This window comes from Eschrichtius robustus, chromosome 20 (assembly GCF_028021215.1).
Source record: "Eschrichtius robustus isolate mEscRob2 chromosome 20, mEscRob2.pri, whole genome shotgun sequence".
In the NCBI taxonomy this organism is placed as follows: Eukaryota; Metazoa; Chordata; class Mammalia; order Artiodactyla; family Eschrichtiidae; genus Eschrichtius; species Eschrichtius robustus.
In genome coordinates, this window is record NC_090843.1 from 56,665,412 (window position 1) to 56,681,887 (window position 16,476).

The window sequence follows — 16,476 nt, forward strand, 5'->3', positions numbered from 1 at the left end:
TGATTTGGGAAGACTTACTTTCTTGCTACCTTATATATCTTATGTGTCCTGGTAAGGTAGGAACATTAGTTCTTAACCTAAATTTAATGTAAGCTGTGGCTTCTTACCCGCAGAAAAATAATGTCCCATCAGAACCTGGGTGTAAGGTTGGAGGGTTGCAGGAATTAACCAGGGCTCTTGCCTTTAGGAGCTCCGGGTCTGGTGGGGGTGAGGGTCAGCTGCCAGGTAAACCAGCAGTGCCAGGAGGTTTCTGCTGAGAAAAGAATGAAGCACAGGGGCCGGGTCGCACAGGCATGAGTCTGTTTTTCAGGGAAGAGAGGAGGAAGTTCCAGGAAGGCCTCTTATGGGAGGTGATCCCGGAGGCTGGTCTTTGGGAGTTGGTGGTGGCAAGAGTGCATTCCACGAAGTCATAGAAAGCCTGGCCGTGCTTGAGAACAGTAGATGGAAATTTGGAGAGCGTAAGCAGCCACTGGAGAGAACGGATGCTGGCCGATTAAACAGCAAGCCTGGGACACCAGACTCAGGCCGACTCAGCTAAAGAAGTTCAGGAATCGGATTCCAGGTCTCCCCGGAGGCCACCAGCAGAGGGCGCATTCCCGCCCGCTGTGCCTTCGGTCTGCAAAGCGGCGGCGCGGAAGCACTTCCCGGGAGGGGGTGGGACTTCCGGCGGCGGCCCTAGATCTAGGGGGCGCAGTGGCAAAGAGTCGTCGCTCTTGCCGAGAGTTGTGTTTCGTATCTGCACGTGTCAGCCGCCGCCTCCGCTGCAAAAATGCTGCCGCTGCTGCGCTGCGTGCCCCGCGTCCTGGGCACCGCTGTCGCTGGCATCCGCGCCGCCGCGCCCTCCCTGCCGCTGCTGCAGCCCGCGTCCAGGCCGTGCGCCCGGCCCTTCGGGCTGCTGAGCGTGCGCGCGGGGTCGGTGCAGTTGCCCGGTCTCCTGCGGCCTTGGGGGCCCTGCGGCTGCGGCTGCGGCTGCGGCGGACTGCACACCGAAGGTAAGACTCGTGCACGTGGGCCGGGGGCGTGAGGGGCCAGGGCCTGGGTGGTGCGGGGAGTCCGGGACGAGGAAGTGTAGACCACGCGTGGACAGCCCGGAACCTCCCCCGAAGTCCAGAACATTCTCCCACTGATCGGCGACCAGCGGGTTAAACCTATGCGTGATCGCATTTCCCGTCTTCCCCCACCTCTGTTTCACTTTGCGGGGAGAGATGCTGTAAAGCCCTGGAGGCCGACTCTATTCTCAGTCTCTCGAAAATGGAACTTTGCGAAAGCCCAAGGTCGCGGTTGGGAGTAGCGTGGTGTTGTCTGTTGGCAAGTGAAAGAGGGTAATTGCGAATTTTTCTTGCTTTATTTTGAAACGTGGTAAGGAGTTCATTGTTGGGAATCACTTTTCCAGAATCCGAGCTCAGCTTCCCACTGATAGCTTACGGCATTTTTACAGATGAGGAAACTGAGACTTAATGGATATGAGTTGCATTAAGTTCCCAGAGCCACCGTTAATAGCAGAAGTATTAGAAACAAACCAAATCCAGGTCTCTGGTTGTAGTGACCTGGGTCATTTTCCGTTTTAGACTGATTGGCTCTTTCTGTAACTTATTTCCATTGTAGGGGACAAAGCTTTTGTTGAATTTCTCAAAGATGAGATTAAGGAGGAAAAGAAGATTCAGAAGTATAAGTCTCTCCCTAAGATGTCTGGAGGTTGGGAGCTGGAAGTGAATGGGACAGAAGCCAAATTATTGCGGAAAGTTGCTGGAGAAAAGTAAGTACCGGGGGCCTATGAACTCCAGGGAACCAAATCCATGACCCTGCAGGACCTGCTCTGACTCATCCACAACAGCCTTTAGTTAAGGCAGGTACTTAACAGACACGTGGTTTCCGAGAGATCGTAGGATTCATTTGGATAACTTAATAAGCTCCAGGTCGTACATTCACTGCACACTTACGTGCTGTGGTAGTTAATAAGGAGATGATAAGCAAGTAGCACCGAAGCCACGTTGCTGGGAGCCTGCTGGACCAGTAGAGGTGTCAGTCACTAAACCCTTGCTGGTGAGGGAAGCTATGCCTTGCCTAAATCTAGGCACGCAAATTCAGAAATTCTGACAGCACTGACAGAATCTCAGATTTGCTGACTTACTATACTACAGGCTTTGGCTGAGGAAAACAAAGCCCCTACTCTGTTTATAGTTGAGAAAGCAAGATGAGGGTGGGGTTGCTGTATAGTAAGGGCCACCATGAGAAAGATGGGAAGACTTTGACCTGCTTAAGCTGTTTGTGATCTACTTTGAGTGAATTTTTGTATATGCTGTGAAGTAGGGTTCTGGTTTTCTTGTTTTGTTTTGGTGGTGTAGTGTTTTTCCCCTCATAGGTCAATCATGTATTCTGTAACGTGACCTAAACCACTTTCCTGGGGTAAGTCATAGGCGGTTTGGGGCCATTATAAGTAATGTTCTAATGAACATAACTGCATTTCTGTGCCCAGCCGTCAGCTTGGTCCGCACTGTTGCAGATTAGACAGATTTTGTGGCTGAACCTCAAACCTCGAACCGGCAAGGCAGCCAGTGAGCACAGCTCCAGAGTGGAGTGGTTACAGTGTACTGTTGTCTGCAACCCCGCAGTGCTCGTTCCAGATCTCTCAATTTTAGATTCAAATCTTGGAACATGGTATGTCAGGTGAAGGTTCTTGCAACTTAAAATTGTCATTAGTTGGTGTTTGTGGCCTGCTTTGTGAGGATAAAACTTCCCACAACTGCTCTGAGGAATGAGCTTGTCCTGCAGCATGTTCTTTTATTTTTTTGGCGGTGCCCTGTGTCTTGCAGGATCCTAGTTCCCCATCCAGGGAGTGAACCCAGGCCACGGCAGTGAAAGCACTGAGTCCTAACCACTGGACCACCAGGGGGCTCCCCAGCAAGCGTTGCTCTTTGTGAGGCCTCCGCTTCACGGGGCCAGGGCTGCTCTCCATCCTCAGCTGATGCCACAGCCCTCCACTGCTCCTTCTTCCCTTCCTCTCGGGCAGATTTTCTTCTAATGGAGAAAAGCTTTTAAAGGAGGCTTCTGCCCCCTGCCCCCAGCTTCTCAGCTGCTCACCACTGGAAGGTGCCCTGGAAAGACGAGGGTGGCAGTGTCAGTTGGCTGTGGCCAGGAGGTAGCCAGTGGACACAGGTTGGCAGTGAGCCCTGGATGCTGGCCTGGTGACAGGAGCTCACACATGACTGTATTTGGCTGAGGAACAAGTGCCTAATTGACTTCCAGCAGCCAACACGTAGTAGGCCCACTTCAGACCTGCTGAATCTATCTGTGGGTGGGATGCAGGCACCCGCCTTTTGGAAGTTCTGCACATCAGAGGTGCACTGTTTCAGCAGCGTTTTTAACTGTAGCAAGCCTCAGTATTTACTCCTCAGTTAAGAGGACATCCTCTGTTGTGTTTTCTCTTGCCTTTCTAGGGTCACTGTCACTTTCAACATTAACAACAGCATTCCACCCGCATATGATGGGGAGGAGGAACCCTCTGAAGGGCAGAAGGTTGAAGAACAGGAGGTAAGTTTGTAACACTGTAACCAGCCTGAACCTCCTAGTTCTTACAGGCTATTCTGGAGGCTTGGCGAAGGAGCATTGGTTTTTGTTTTGTTTAAATTCTCTTAACACTAGGAGAGAAGGCAAAGGACAACCATCCCTGGGCCTTTTCTTGTAGAGCACCAGAACTGTGTTGCCCCTTTTCTTTCCCAGGGGCGAAGTAAATTGTTACCTTTAGGCTTAGGCTTTATAATTTGCCCTGTGTTCACTTAACAGAAAGGAATTGAAACTGTCTTAACCCTTCCCATGATCAGGAGGTAAATTATCATTTGGCGCGTTTCCAAGTGAGGAATGCTCTAACACGTCCCAGGCTGGTAGCAAACACAAGGTAGGGGCATCAGAGACTTTGGCAGGGTCTCTCCTTAAGGTGCTGCCCTTCTTGGTTGGACCTGGCTGGTGCTCAGTCTTCAAACATTTTAGGAAGCAGTGTGCCCAGCCTAGAAACCAGCCAGTGTGAGGGCCACAGGGTCCGCAGGCTTTCTGGCTGGGTTGGCATGGTATTGTCTCACGACCCAGCTCAGCTCCCTGGAGCGCTGGCCCAGCACTAGGACCGCCCCGCCCCCGGCACACACACTGGCTGGCTCACCCTCAAAGGCGGGGTTGCTGTGCTTTAGCCAGAGGCACCAGCCTCTGGTCCTGGGCTGTAATAAAGGAAGATCCCGAAACAGCTGGAAAGGGATTTTGGCGCTTTAGGCCAGCTTTGCAGTGTATGGATGTAGAAAAAGGCCCAAGGAGATTAAGTTAATTGGCACTCTCGCTGGGGCTAGAGTTCAGATTTCCTAATTCTAACCTTGTAGAATTAGGTTAGAACCTAGTATGTATTAGGTTCTAATATGTAACCTTGTATGTTCTTTAAACAAGTAGCGTGGCTAATAGAAGTGAAATGCTGTACTAAATATATGATACTCTGCCATCCAAAACATAGTCTACAACTCTAGAAAGGATCCACAGGATGGGTTCAGCCCAGTCTGTCTGAACAAGCTGGTATCTGGCTTTAATACTCTGTGTTAAAAGATCCTAGGCTCCTTATTTGGGAACACCGTAGCATAGCAGTGGCCATCAGACCCCCTGAACTGAGACCTTCGGTCCAGACCCCTGCCAACAGAGACATTTACTGACTCGTTCTTGTCTCCCCAGCCTGAACTGACGTCCACTCCCAATTTTGTGGTTGAAGTTGTAAAGGATGGTAGCAACAAGGCCCTCGTGCTGGACTGCCACTATCCGGAAGATGAGGTACGTAGAGTGGAGCGCCGGCAGCCCTGGGGACAAGGAGGGCCTCCAGGGTACGCAGAGTGGAGTGCCGGCAGCCCTGGGGACAAGGAGGGCCTCCGGGACCCTCCTGCTCCCATTTAGCTGATGCTGACGTTTTCTAGCTCAGACCAGCAAAACTGGGAAGATTGGGGGGCGGGTGAGGGAGCAAGGTTAAAATCTGAGTTTCAAGCTCTAAATAGTCCCTTTTCTTTGCATGAGGCTGGCTTGTCCTGGGAAACCTTTCAGTTCTCCCCAAATATTGTCTCTTGTCAGATCGGACAAGAAGAGGAGGACCAGAGTGACATTTTCTCCATCAAGGAAGTGAGCTTTCAGTCCACCGGCGATTCCGACTGGAAGGACACAAATTACACGCTCAGCACAGACTCCCTGGACTGGGTGAGTGCTCGATAGGGTGGTGCTGCTCTGGGGCCTTGCAGGGGAGGGTCTAGTCCAAGGCCACACGAAGAAGCACCTTAATGAGTGTCTCGGGTGCCTTTTTCTCTTTTTTTTTAACTAATGTTTCTCCTTATAGGGCTTATACGACCACCTAATGGATTTCCTTGCGGACCGAGGGGTGGACAACACTTTCGCTGATGAGCTGGTAGAGCTCAGCACAGCCTTGGAGCACCAGGAGTACATTACTTTTCTCGAAGACCTCAAAGGTTTTGTCAAAAGCCAATAGAGAAGACAAGGTGCCAAACACCTTAATTTTATGGCAGGCTTTGGCCACTGAACAACACCTACTCTGAAGCCAGCCCCACATGCTTTGAAATGGTTTTCATCCCAATATCATGGAAAATAATTCAATATTAACTTATTTCTGTTGCCTCTTACTTACCATTTCTTCTCTACAAACCCGTTATTTCTAGATTTTTGTATAACATAATGATGGACAATAAAATCTCCAAGGTGATTTGTCTTTTCTATTTCTACTCCTTCCCTTTCAATCTGCATTACGAAACACAAAGAGCAGAGAAGACTTTGAAACGTTTTAATACAAAATAAGTTATAAATGAAAGATTTGTATTTACAAGGCCCCTTCTCAAGACAGAACTTGTTTCCAACCCAGTAGATCCTGTGCATCGGGGTTGGCTCTAGAGGATCACAGCCCAAGTGTCACAAGCCTGAATTTAAACAGAAAAAAGTTAGCTTAAATTCTATTCCAGTCACAAAAGTAATCTCAGTATATGGTTAAAAGTTGTAACCAGTAATGACATGTCTGCTGCTCCTTCCACGACCTGGGCTGCCTCTGTCCCTCCCCCTTTCAGGGAATGATTGGCCTTTTTCACCAAAAGTGACTTCACTTTTCTATGCAAGTAAAGTTCCTCAGAGAAAAAACTGCATTTTTAAACATTTAGCTCTTTGTAAGCTATTTCTACCATGGTGGGAATAAAACCAACCACTGACCCGTTCACTGACCCGCTTTTACCGCTGGGTCCTGTGGGAGGCTTACCAGACAGCTCATGAGAAGACTGGACTTTTCCTCCGTTCCTTCAGTGACCGAAAATGCCGGCGTGTGGGGACAATGCGCGCCGTGCTCGTTCACGCTGTCTTCTAAACAGGCGCGAAACTTCTGCTCTGTCATCTCTGGAGACTGAAAAAGAGAAAAGTTAAACTGCAAGCTAACCTTAGTCGTCTCATAGTCAACAGGCTGAAAATCCCGATTCCTCATACCATCCTGTAACTATGGCTCGCTGTGATGGCTTGATTCCTCGGACGTTTAAAAGTGCTCATGATCGTGCTAAGAGGCTCTCTTAAATAACGTCCATCTCACCGCCTCTCCAGATGGACCAGCGCTCTCCACTCCTGCCGTAAACACTGCTGCTCACCCACCGGGAACGTCCAGAGCTGGGAGGCTTCCCAGCCTCCCTGTGTTTCTGCCTCTACCAGCCAAGTGTACCCTTACCAGAGCCAGTGCTGCTTGGTCCTACGTCTGTTTGTGCTAACTGAACTTGCTATTGTAACTGACTGATTTAATTATCTACTAGGTAAACCAATTTGAAATAAGAGAATGAAACAAAGTTGTGTTTTTGTGATAAGTGGAATATTGAAGAAACAGTCAAAAAGATGAGTCCATAAAAAAAGTGTTGAATTAGGTAAAAGATGGGGAGGAAAAATCCTGAAGTACACTCAGCTTCTTGATGCACTTTACAGAAACAAAACAGGAAATGCTAGACTATGCGCTTTAAGAGCAGTTTATAAAAAACAAAACCAAAAAACCCCTCAGCTCTCCAATCAGCAGAGCCTCGCTCAAGGACTGGCAAATAAGTGTATATGTTTAAAACTTCCTATAAAATGTTTCATTTGTATAATTTACCACTTCAATGAACTGGCAAACTTAGCCACATCATGTCAGATAAGAGGGCTCCTACATTTTAAGACCACTGACACTTAAAATTCTGAATACAGCTGGGTCTTCATATATGGAAAATTTTTATGGAAATCAGATACAAGTGTTTCCAGTTCTAAACTGGGCTTTCTATAAAGCTCTTAAGCAGCGGTACATAAATAAGTACCTCACAAATACGCTGTCTGTATTCTCACCATGGATGACTGCAAGCTACCAGTGTGAACTGAACATGAAGTTGGGAGGAGATGTGTGCAGAGGTGACACGATCTGTGTGAGGAACACTCACATGAGATGGGATGTACAGGCCACACTGACACATGACCACACCGCTTGCTATTCTCAGATTGTACCTGGAAGCAGAATTGGGATCCCAGAGCATTAAGGCCAGCAGACCTGGATCCCCCAACCTTCCCAGATAATAGATTTGGGGGGAAATTCCACTCACCTTGGAGTGTGGGGTGGGAACAAATAACGCCGAAAAGGTTGTGAAAACTCTTACTTTGTACACACAGGACAGATGAGGGAGTTTGCTTCCCACTCAGCCAGCATGACGCTGAGACACTCTTCATCAAACTGCAAGCTCCTCTCGTACTCACTGATGATGGACTGTTCTGCAAGGCAAAGGACAGCTGGCGTGTTTCACCGCACGTCACCTGGGTCACCCTGTCCTGAGCGCTAAGCTTCCCTTTCAAAGGCGTCATCCACACAAGAGAAAAATGCGGGCAAGATCACACTACCAATCGCTAGATATTTACTGCTCAGGCTTCATCTTGTTGGATCTTTCTCCTCCTGTCTGTCCTCTCCTTGTGAAGTGAAGAGGCTGAGAGACAGACAACTTTCACACCCATCTCCAGAGGCCACAGGAGCAGAGATGAAGAGTGTCAGGGTCCCAGGGGCAGCGGGAGAACGCGGACGCTGCCGGCTTCGGACGCCAGGCCCACCTGGCTGAGTCTAAGGTGAGCCGCTCGCCAGTGTGCACAGACTCAGGCTCTGTGTTGTTCAGAACGCGTGTAGCAAACACGCAACAAGCCCTAGTACTTAGTAGGCCTGGGGTACAGAGATGAAAAAGGCTGGTCCCCGCTCTCGATGAGCTCACCATCTAGACTTCGGAGCGGGGGTCAGCAAACCACAGCCCACAGGCCATTCCAGCCCACCTCCCATTTTTAATTTTTAAAAAATTTTTGGCCATGTCACAGGGCCTGCAGGATCTTAGTTCCCCGACCAGGGATCGAACCCGTGCCCGTGCAGTGGAAGCGTGGCGTCTTAACCATTGGACCGCCAGGAAAGTCCCCCACCTTCCATTTTTTAAGTAAAGTTGTAATGGAACAGCCACACTCATTTGGTTTATGTATGGGCTATAGCTGTTTTCACACTACAACAGCAGAACTAAGTAGCTGCAACAGCCTAAATATTTACTATCTGGCCCCTCACAGAAAGTTTGCCAACCTCTATTCTAGAGGGTTCCTTACGACTGAGTATGGCAGAACACAGCAAATTCCTATCACTACAGATTTTTAAATTAAATATACCCCAAGAGAAATATTTAGTGAGTCCTATGTCTCACCACTAAGATAGGTTTTGCAGGTGAGGGTAAAGAGAAAATCAATGAAAAAGAAAAAAGAATTAAAATCAAGGAATATACAGTCTAACTGGAGTCAACACGCCAATCATAATAACTAGCGTTTGCATAGCACTATGTGTCAAATGCTGTTTTAAGTTCTTTATTAACTTCTTCACTACTACTTCCTTATTTTAAAGATGAGGAAACAGGCACAAGGAGATTAAGTGCTTTGCCCAGCGCCACACAAGTTAAAGTGGTAAAGCTGAGAAGTGAATCTTAGCAGTCTAGGCCAACAGTTCATGCTCTTGCATCCTCAAGATAATAGCTATTGTGTATTGAAAACTTTCTATATGCCAGGCACTGCTCTAGGTCTACACATATTATTTAAGCCTACAAATAGTTTTGTAGTTTTACAGAGTCAGTCTGTTATCTCTACTTAACAGATGACAAAAACTAAGCCTAATCAAGATAGGGCTATATGAAATAAATGACTTAATTATATAAGGTGCTAAATTATGCACCCTGTGGTGCTATGATTCCGCAGGAAGGGGACGCTCACAAGACCCTGGGGAGTCAGTAAAGAACAGATACAAGAGAAGGTACTTAAATTAGGTAGCGCAAGAGATCTGATCATGCACTATCCTGTAAGGTGACAGGATTACTACTAATCTATTAACAGAGAGGTACTGCCGGATAGGATAGACACGGGAACTGGATTCACAAAACTGATTTTACTTCCCAACTCCACCACCAGCTGTGCAACCTGTGTAAGACACCACTCTCTTCTGTCTCACGCTACCTGGTAGGGGCATCATAAGGACAGAACCATAGCATGGAAGGAGAGGTCTGAGCACAAGACCTGGAGACAATGAAGACGATTATTATTGGGAAGACAGACAGCCAAGACCTTAGAGTAAAAACAGAGACTTCTGGACACTCGACTGAAGATGGAAATAATGAGTTAAAAACATTCTGTTCAGAAAAAAACATCAGCATTAGAGCAGCTAGAGATATAGGCAGGAAGAACTATTCTTAGACTTCACCTTGATCAATCAGCTCCTGTTGGATTTCCTCCAGCACGGCCAGGTCCAGCGGCTCCTCCAACTGCAAGAGAAAGTAGGGTCAGCAGACGTTTGAAGTTACGATCAGCTGACAAGACCCACAATGATTCACACTTGGAGGCTAGCTTGAAGAACACAGATTTAACTGAGGAAATCAACCCAGTCCTTCTGTAGAATGTGCCGACAACGCGGTAACGTGGCCATGCTGAGAAAGCATCAACAGATGATTAAACCAGCCAGTGACAAAATAATGGTACCACATTTGGGGGAGACAGTGTAGGGTAGCAGCTAAGTATATGGCTCTGCTAAAGCTCTGTGACCATTAGAAAGTTCCTAACCTCTGTCAACCTCATTTCGGGCCTCTGTAAAGTGGGAATAAAACCCACCTGAGAGGGTTACTGTGCGCACTAATTGTGATTATGTAACTCAAACATTTGGCACAATGTAGGACACATAGAAGGCACCAAATAATGCCTCTTTATTACAGAGAGCCTTGATGTTTTCAAAGCAGTTTCCCACATGTTTCTTATACTGTCCTCACAATACCGACAACATTATCTTCTTCATCTTACAAATGGGAAAACTAAAGCTCAAAGAGACAGAGTTAAGAGTCAATAGCAAAACCAGGATCAGAATTCCAGTACTGACTTCCAATCCAGTGCTCTTCCTGATGCAGGGTAAATGGTCTCCTATCCACACCCAGTTCCTAACCCTGGCTGAGATTAGAACCAGAAAGTTCCTGGAGACCTTTTTAAAAAGAGAGATTCCTAGCTCAGGCCTACTGAATCAAAAGTTCCAGGGGTGGAGCCAATGAGTGAAATTTCTTTCTTTTTAGTTTCATAAGTGATTACGATGCAATGATGCAGCAGGTCGACAGCCTGGTATTTAGAAGAGTCTAACGATAAAGGTAGAAGAACCTGGGTGAGAGGCCGTTAGAATCCTGATTGGGGGCTGGAGGGTGGATGGGTTTAGAGGACTTGGGGAAATAGGCAGAGAGAGGACACTGGCATCCTTCGTGCTAAAAACACATATCCCAGCCTGACCTGAGCCAAGGCCTCTGGCCAGCTCTCCACCGACTGCAAAGCATTCCACTCTTCTTCCATCACCTCCTGCACTAGAAAGGTGTTCTGAGGTCCTCCTGACATATTGCCTCCAGCCTGCCGATATTTGTTCAGGAGCCTGTCCCGGCTCTTTCTCATTCTCTCCAGGCATCCCTTGGAAGAAGGAGAAAGAGGTGAGGGGAGAGTAAAGGCAATTCCGTCAAAAACAAACAAACAAAAAACACCTCTTAGATTAGTTGTTAAAACATTAAAGGAATTTTATAGACACAAAATTTCAACTCTAATCCCAACTATTGTTATTTTGGCACCTTCCTCTCCAGCCCTTATCCACATGTAGATGGGTGAAATTACAATGCTTGGGTCACGTTATTTCCAGATCGACATACTTCATAGTCCATCTTTGATGCCAGCTTCCTTAATGGTTGGGTGATAATAGCGCTGCATCCACTGTGCTAACAGGACACTTAGGTTGCTTCCTAATTCTTGCTACTCTAGATATGATTCTGGTAGCTGCCATCCTGTACGATGTTTCTCAACTTCGGGCAATCTTGTCCCCTAGGGGACATGTGGCAATGACTGGAGACATTTTTGGTTGTCACAGCTCTAGCTGTAGGGTTATTGACATCTAGTAGGTAGAGGCTAGGAAGGCCGCTAAACATTCTACAATCCCGGAACAGCACCCCACAACAAAGAACTATCGTCTTCAAAATGTCAAGAACCAGGACTGAGAAATCCTGCTGTCGACAGTCATTTCTAGCATCAGATTATTTTCCTGGGATATATCCACTACTTCAGAGATTCCTGGAAAGACAGGCCATAGTACTTACAGGAACCAGACTGAGCTCAGGATAGGTCAGAACTGACCGTCGTCTACAACTCTGCTAAGACTTAGTTACAGAGGCTCAGAAGAAACAGTTTGGAATAGAAAGAGAAATAATTTCCGGAATTAGAAATAATGTCTAATTATTCTATTCCTCTGTGGAATAGACATAACGTCTCTCTCGCTTGCGGTGAGTGTACAAGGTGCCTCTCTGGTGTCCACCGACCCGACATCAGCGGGTGATGGTGGTGCCACCGTAGAGATGTAGAAGTGCAGAGGTGCAGTCGCGATCACACTTCACACTGAAAGCAAACCCGAGTCCAAAAGGAAGGCTTCCTGGGACCGGGCCGGCCCGGGCTAACGCCACACCCAGAGGAACAGAAACTCCAGGAGGTGGCCGGGCGGTGGCCGAGGCCCGGACCTACAGGCGAGAGGCCCGGGTTCCAGGTCCACCTCCACGGACACCTGCTTCACCCGGCTGGGCTGAAGGAAAAGCACGGAGGAGAGCGGTTGCCGGGACGGACTAGGGGAGTGACGACAGCCCGGCCAAGGCTTTCCAAACCCCACACTCACCTGCCTGAAAGCCTCTTTCCAAGGCGGCGAGCCCACCAGTTTATACAGCGAGCGACGCCGAGACCCTGATCCCTCTGCCATCTCCTTTTCGCGGGGGTCGCCGCCAGAAGGCCCCGCCCCCGGGGCGCGTGCCGAATCCTGGGAGTTGTAGTTCCTGCGTGCTGGTCGCACCAGATCGTAGGGAATTCTGGGAAGCGTTGTCCGTCCGGCCGGCCCCACTCGGAGACAGGCTTGGGCAACCCCAGAATGGGAGACTAAGGAAGTGACATTTGTGAGCTCTGCTCAACCTGGATTGAGGGAGGTAAGTCTTGAGGGAAGGTTTTAGATGTTTAGGTTTATCCAGGTGGAGGTGTCCAATAAGCAATTAGATACACAGGTCTCAGGCGCTTTCGCCCCAGCTACTAGACTTCCCGCAACCCCAAAGCTTTCTCTAAGCAGGCACTGGCATGGTGACCTTCTCGTCCCGCCCCCTTTGGCTTCAGAATAGGCTTGACTGGTGATTGGCTTTGTTTTGGCGATGACGCTACCTGATGGGCTGGCCTCACCTTCGCCCCGCCCCGCCCCTAGCCCTGCTCGTGCTTCCGGGCTCCCTGCTCGATGACTGGCCGAAGCAGTGGACGGCTGGAAGCGAATTGGCTGCCATCAGCGGCGGGCTGAGCAACTGGGCCGACGAGAGCTGTTGGGCCAAGATGGCGGTCGCCGGAGGAGCCGCGGGAGACTGTGAGCTGTGGCAGGCCTGGCTCCCTGACCATGCCGTGTTCTTGCGGCTCCAGGAAGGACGGAAAAACCAGAGCCTAGCCGCAGCCGAGAAGCCGGCTTCCTCATCATTGCCTTCGCCGCCGCCCCTGCCGCCGCAGTTGCTGACGAGAAACCTGGTCTTGGGCCTCGGCGGAGAGCTCTTCTTATGGGACGGAGAAGGCAGCTGCTTCTTAGTCGTGCGCCTTCTGGACCCCAGCGGCGCCGGTGAGGAGTCCCCCCTCTCCCAGTACCAGGTACGGCCAGGCTAATCTGGAAAATGACCCTCAGCTGGGATCTGAAGTAGCGTTTACCTCCCCTTCCCATCCTGGCTGGTTTTCGTCTGCTGGGAGGGGTGCTATGCGAGGGTGAGCAGACGTCCTTTTGGGGGGCGTCCAGCTGCGAGTGGAAAAGTCTTATTTTCATTCGCTGTAGCGTGGCCGCAGAACCTTTTGAACCCTCTCTACGCATATTTCACTCCTTCCACATACGTTCGTTGACTCGGACACTGCGCGGGATACTGTTAACAGGGAACGCCTGCGCTCCAGATGCTTAAATTCGCGGGGTCTGGGAGGAAGGGAGAGACCATGGAGTAACAGTAAAACATCAGGCGCAGGTGCTCTGAAGAAAAGCAAAGCAGGGGTAAGAGGCTTAAGAGTGTGGGTGCGCTCGCTCTTTTTAGGAGGTTGGTCCCGAGAATCCGATGTCGTGACGTCACACTCATAAAATAACAGGGACAGGCCTAACTTTCTCTTGGGATTGTTGGGAGCATCACGCCGGGTCGTTGATTTGAAAGCAACAAGCTTCGTGCCTGACATGGAGGAGGAATTCCCTGTTAGCTCTTTCAAAAAATTAGGCCATCCCCAGAGTTGAAAGAGATTTTTGCTGGCTTCTGAGAAGCCAACAGCATGTGAAAGTAGGTGTGCTCAGAAAGTACTACAGACTTCTTGTGATTAAACATTGCTTTATGGAAGCGTTTATTTGTAATAAGCCGATTCGCGTCTTTTAAAGATTACAAAATAAGAAAACTTGGCCCCCATTCTAACGTATGGCATACATATATCGTGTGCCGTTGTTTGATTCATGCTGATGAGAAATGATTTGAATAAGGTGCTGGCATTGTTTCTGCAGTTTTGAAAACAGGTCACAAGCCCACAAACTACTGACTGTAAAATTTCAGTTTATAAGAGTAAGTGTTAGATGCTCAGCACGCAGTATTAACAATAGCACCCTATATTGCTATGCAGAATTTAGCACAGTCATGATTAAATTATTTATACTTGTTAATTTATTGTCTGACTTCTTTTCTGGAGTGCAGGCACCAAGGCAGGGGCTGTGTCCGCCTTACTTAGTTTTGTATCCCCAGTACTTCAGTGTGCTTGGAACATGTAAACCCTCAGTACATATTGATAACTGTCTGAATGACCTTCAATCCTCCAAATGTCAAAAACTCAGAGATAGACAAGGAAGCAGTTTAGCATGAGTTGCAACTTTCAGTGAAATGAGAACATGAATAGTAACCTTAAAAACCAAACCAAATCAAACAAAAAAAACCCTCCCCCAAAAAGGCAAAACGAAAGCATGAGTAGTGACTTTAAAAACCAAATCAAACCAAAAAAACAAAACAAAACAAACAAAAAAAGCCCACGTAAATAATGTGATTATCACAGGTGACCTAGGTAATTAGATTAGATTGTATGCATAGCAGGAGAAAGGTGGTGTTTGATTTGAGGTAGATCATTAGAATCAAGTAGGAAGAAGATTGAGAAGATGGGAAAAGAAGGAAAGAACCACTGACCGGAGAAAAAACAGTTTGATTAGAATCAGCAAAGGGCAGCTAAAAACAAAAACAAAGAAACTTCACACTTACAGACATCAGGAACAATTGAAATCACATTATATTCAACAGTCTTGTCTAAAAAGATTTTGATTTAGGGTGATTCTCAATACATAAGGATAAGCAATACATTGGTAATCTCATGGTTTATTACTGAAAGTAGAAAGAAAAGAAAATGGGAATTTGAGATGCTCATGAGAGAAGAAATAGAAGTACTTTTTTTTTTTTTGAGGGCATATGAGACAAACAGCTTAACAGAATCCCCTGAAAATATCACTGTTCAATGTCAAATCTGCTTCGGTAAAGCAGCATTTTAGTTGCAGAAGCTCTTGAAGCCATTCTCTATCTTATTGTACTATTTATAGAAGTAATTATCATTTACTAGTACTTCTGAGTTCTTCATTTGTCTGGTCACTAAAACATATATTGAGAGTTAGTTAGCAACATGCCATATACTATGCCAAAGATACAGAGAGGAAAGACACAGAGCTCAAGTAATTCGTAGTTAGCTGTGTGGGATGAGCAGGGAAAAGGCTAATTAGAATGCAGGGTGGTAAGTACTATAATAGAATTATCTAGGGTGTGCTATAGGAGTACAGAAAAAATGCATTAGTTCCTGGCCAGAAGGTCAGGGATACTTTCTTGGGAGGAAAGTGCATAGGAATTTAGTCTCCAAGAATGTTTTAGCCAGCTAAAAAAGAAAAATGAGGGCATTGCAGGAAGAATAGTTGTACAGAGACACAGAGACATAACAAAGTATGATGATTTCCCAGAAATACAAGTTAATCTGTTGGGAGTATAAAGTACAAGTGGGGAATGGTGGAGAATTGAGGCTGAAGTGGTAGTCTGGAGTTTGATCATAAAAAGGGAATTATATGTAGTATTTATCAAAGTAGGGAAACCTGATGCATTTTATATAATATTCCAATCTAAATAGTTAAAAAATATTTCATCAGGTAATGGCTGAGGTGTTAGTACTTACCCAGAACGTTTCATTAAACTACAGTTACGGAAAACTGAAGTGGTACTGTGCTTTCAAGTAACTGCCATATATATTTGCATTAAAATTAACTGTTTTGACTCGTTTGCTTCAATTTTCAGAGGTTGCTTTGCATAAATCCACCCCTGTTTGAAGTCTATCAAGTCTTGTTAAGTCCAACACAACATCATGTAGCACTTATAGGAATAAAAGGACTTATGATATTAGAATTACCTAAAAGGTGGGGGAAGAATTCTGAATTTGAAGGTGGAAAATCAACAGTGAATTGTAGGTAAGTTGTATTTCCATTTAGTGTTTATCTGTATAATTTGTAATACATGCAAAAAATTGCTCAAGACCAGTGGTTCTTAAGGTATGTTTACTCTGCTACTATTGAAACATCAGTATGCTCCAGATGGTCTGCACACTGGCTTCTTGTGGTAATAGTGTTTACAGTATATGTGGGGTTGTACTTTTATTCTGCCTAAATTATCACATTGCTGTCTCATTGGAAGTCAGGCTGTTTTTTCAAGTAGGTTGAAATAAGATGTTTTAAAAGCAGTTATTAACTGTGAGCCAGACAGTTTTCTCATAAGTATAACTAAGTTTTATTTTTGTATTTTTTTCTTTTCCAATTAATCCTGAAAAATGAGAGTCTGAAAGATCTGAAAAGAATATAAG

At 46.9% G+C, this 16,476-nt stretch overlaps 3 protein-coding genes across 8 annotated transcripts in view; 2 read left to right on the plus strand and 1 right to left on the minus strand.

Moving 5' to 3' along the window:
* Positions 1–680: 680 nt before the first annotated feature.
* On the plus strand, positions 681–5,731 carry C1QBP (complement C1q binding protein). The gene is made up of 6 exons (XM_068530626.1): positions 681–992; positions 1,606–1,756; positions 3,438–3,531; positions 4,705–4,800; positions 5,092–5,214; positions 5,351–5,731. Exons 1-6 carry the CDS (start codon positions 770–772, stop codon positions 5,498–5,500), a joined length of 837 nt encoding a protein of 278 aa, XP_068386727.1. The 5' UTR covers positions 681–769; the 3' UTR covers positions 5,501–5,731.
* Positions 5,732–5,797: 66 nt separating this feature from the next.
* On the minus strand, positions 5,798–12,462 carry RPAIN (RPA interacting protein). Of its 3 annotated transcripts, XM_068530628.1 has the most exons (7): positions 12,245–12,450; positions 10,834–11,004; positions 9,773–9,833; positions 7,668–7,779; positions 7,455–7,518; positions 6,272–6,412; positions 5,798–5,942 (listed from the first exon to the last, which is right to left on the minus strand). In XM_068530628.1, exons 1-7 carry the CDS (start codon positions 12,323–12,325, stop codon positions 5,913–5,915), a joined length of 660 nt encoding a protein of 219 aa, XP_068386729.1. In that variant the 5' UTR covers positions 12,326–12,450; the 3' UTR covers positions 5,798–5,912. The 3 variants fall into 3 exon arrangements, 2 of the variants coding, with proteins under 2 accessions (XP_068386729.1, XP_068386728.1); XM_068530627.1 differs by lacking the exon at positions 5,798–5,942 and having other exon boundaries at positions 6,230–6,412; positions 12,245–12,462; XR_011071921.1 differs by lacking the exon at positions 5,798–5,942 and having other exon boundaries at positions 6,329–6,412; positions 7,614–7,779.
* The window catches only part of NUP88 (nucleoporin 88), a 36,667-nt gene continuing 32,649 nt past the window's right edge, over positions 12,459–16,476 (plus strand). For 2 of the 4 annotated variants that reach the window (XM_068530622.1, XM_068530623.1), the window contains exons 1-3: positions 12,459–12,545; positions 12,727–13,236; positions 15,918–16,087. In XM_068530622.1, the coding sequence (XP_068386723.1) occupies positions 12,775–13,236; positions 15,918–16,087 (632 nt within the window). In that variant the 5' untranslated portion in view covers positions 12,459–12,545; positions 12,727–12,774. The remainder of the gene's footprint in view (positions 12,546–12,726; positions 13,237–15,917; positions 16,088–16,476) is intronic. The other 2 variants (XM_068530624.1, XM_068530625.1) reach the window with 2 other exon arrangements.

What these genes read in the sequence shown, in the direction of transcription:
- C1QBP (XM_068530626.1), top strand. Translation starts at nt 770, where the DNA reads ATGCTGCCGCTGCTGCGCTGCGTGCCCCGCGTCCTGGGCACCGCTGTC. An exon ending in CGGCGGACTGCACACCGAAG is followed by an intron (nt 993 to 1,605) that starts GTAAGACTCGTG and finishes TTTCCATTGTAG; the next exon opens with GGGACAAAGCTTTTGTTGAA. An exon ending in GCCACTATCCGGAAGATGAG is followed by an intron (nt 4,801 to 5,091) that starts GTACGTAGAGTG and finishes GTCTCTTGTCAG; the next exon opens with ATCGGACAAGAAGAGGAGGA.
- RPAIN (XM_068530627.1), bottom strand. Translation starts at nt 12,325, where the DNA reads ATGGCAGAGGGATCAGGGTCTCGGCGTCGCTCGCTGTATAAACTGGTG. An exon ending in GGAAAGAGGCTTTCAGGCAG is followed by an intron (nt 11,005 to 12,244) that starts GTGAGTGTGGGG and finishes CCTTCTTCCAAG; the next exon opens with GGATGCCTGGAGAGAATGAG. An exon ending in ACAGGAGCTGATTGATCAAG is followed by an intron (nt 7,780 to 9,772) that starts GTGAAGTCTAAG and finishes TTTGCCTTGCAG; the next exon opens with AACAGTCCATCATCAGTGAG.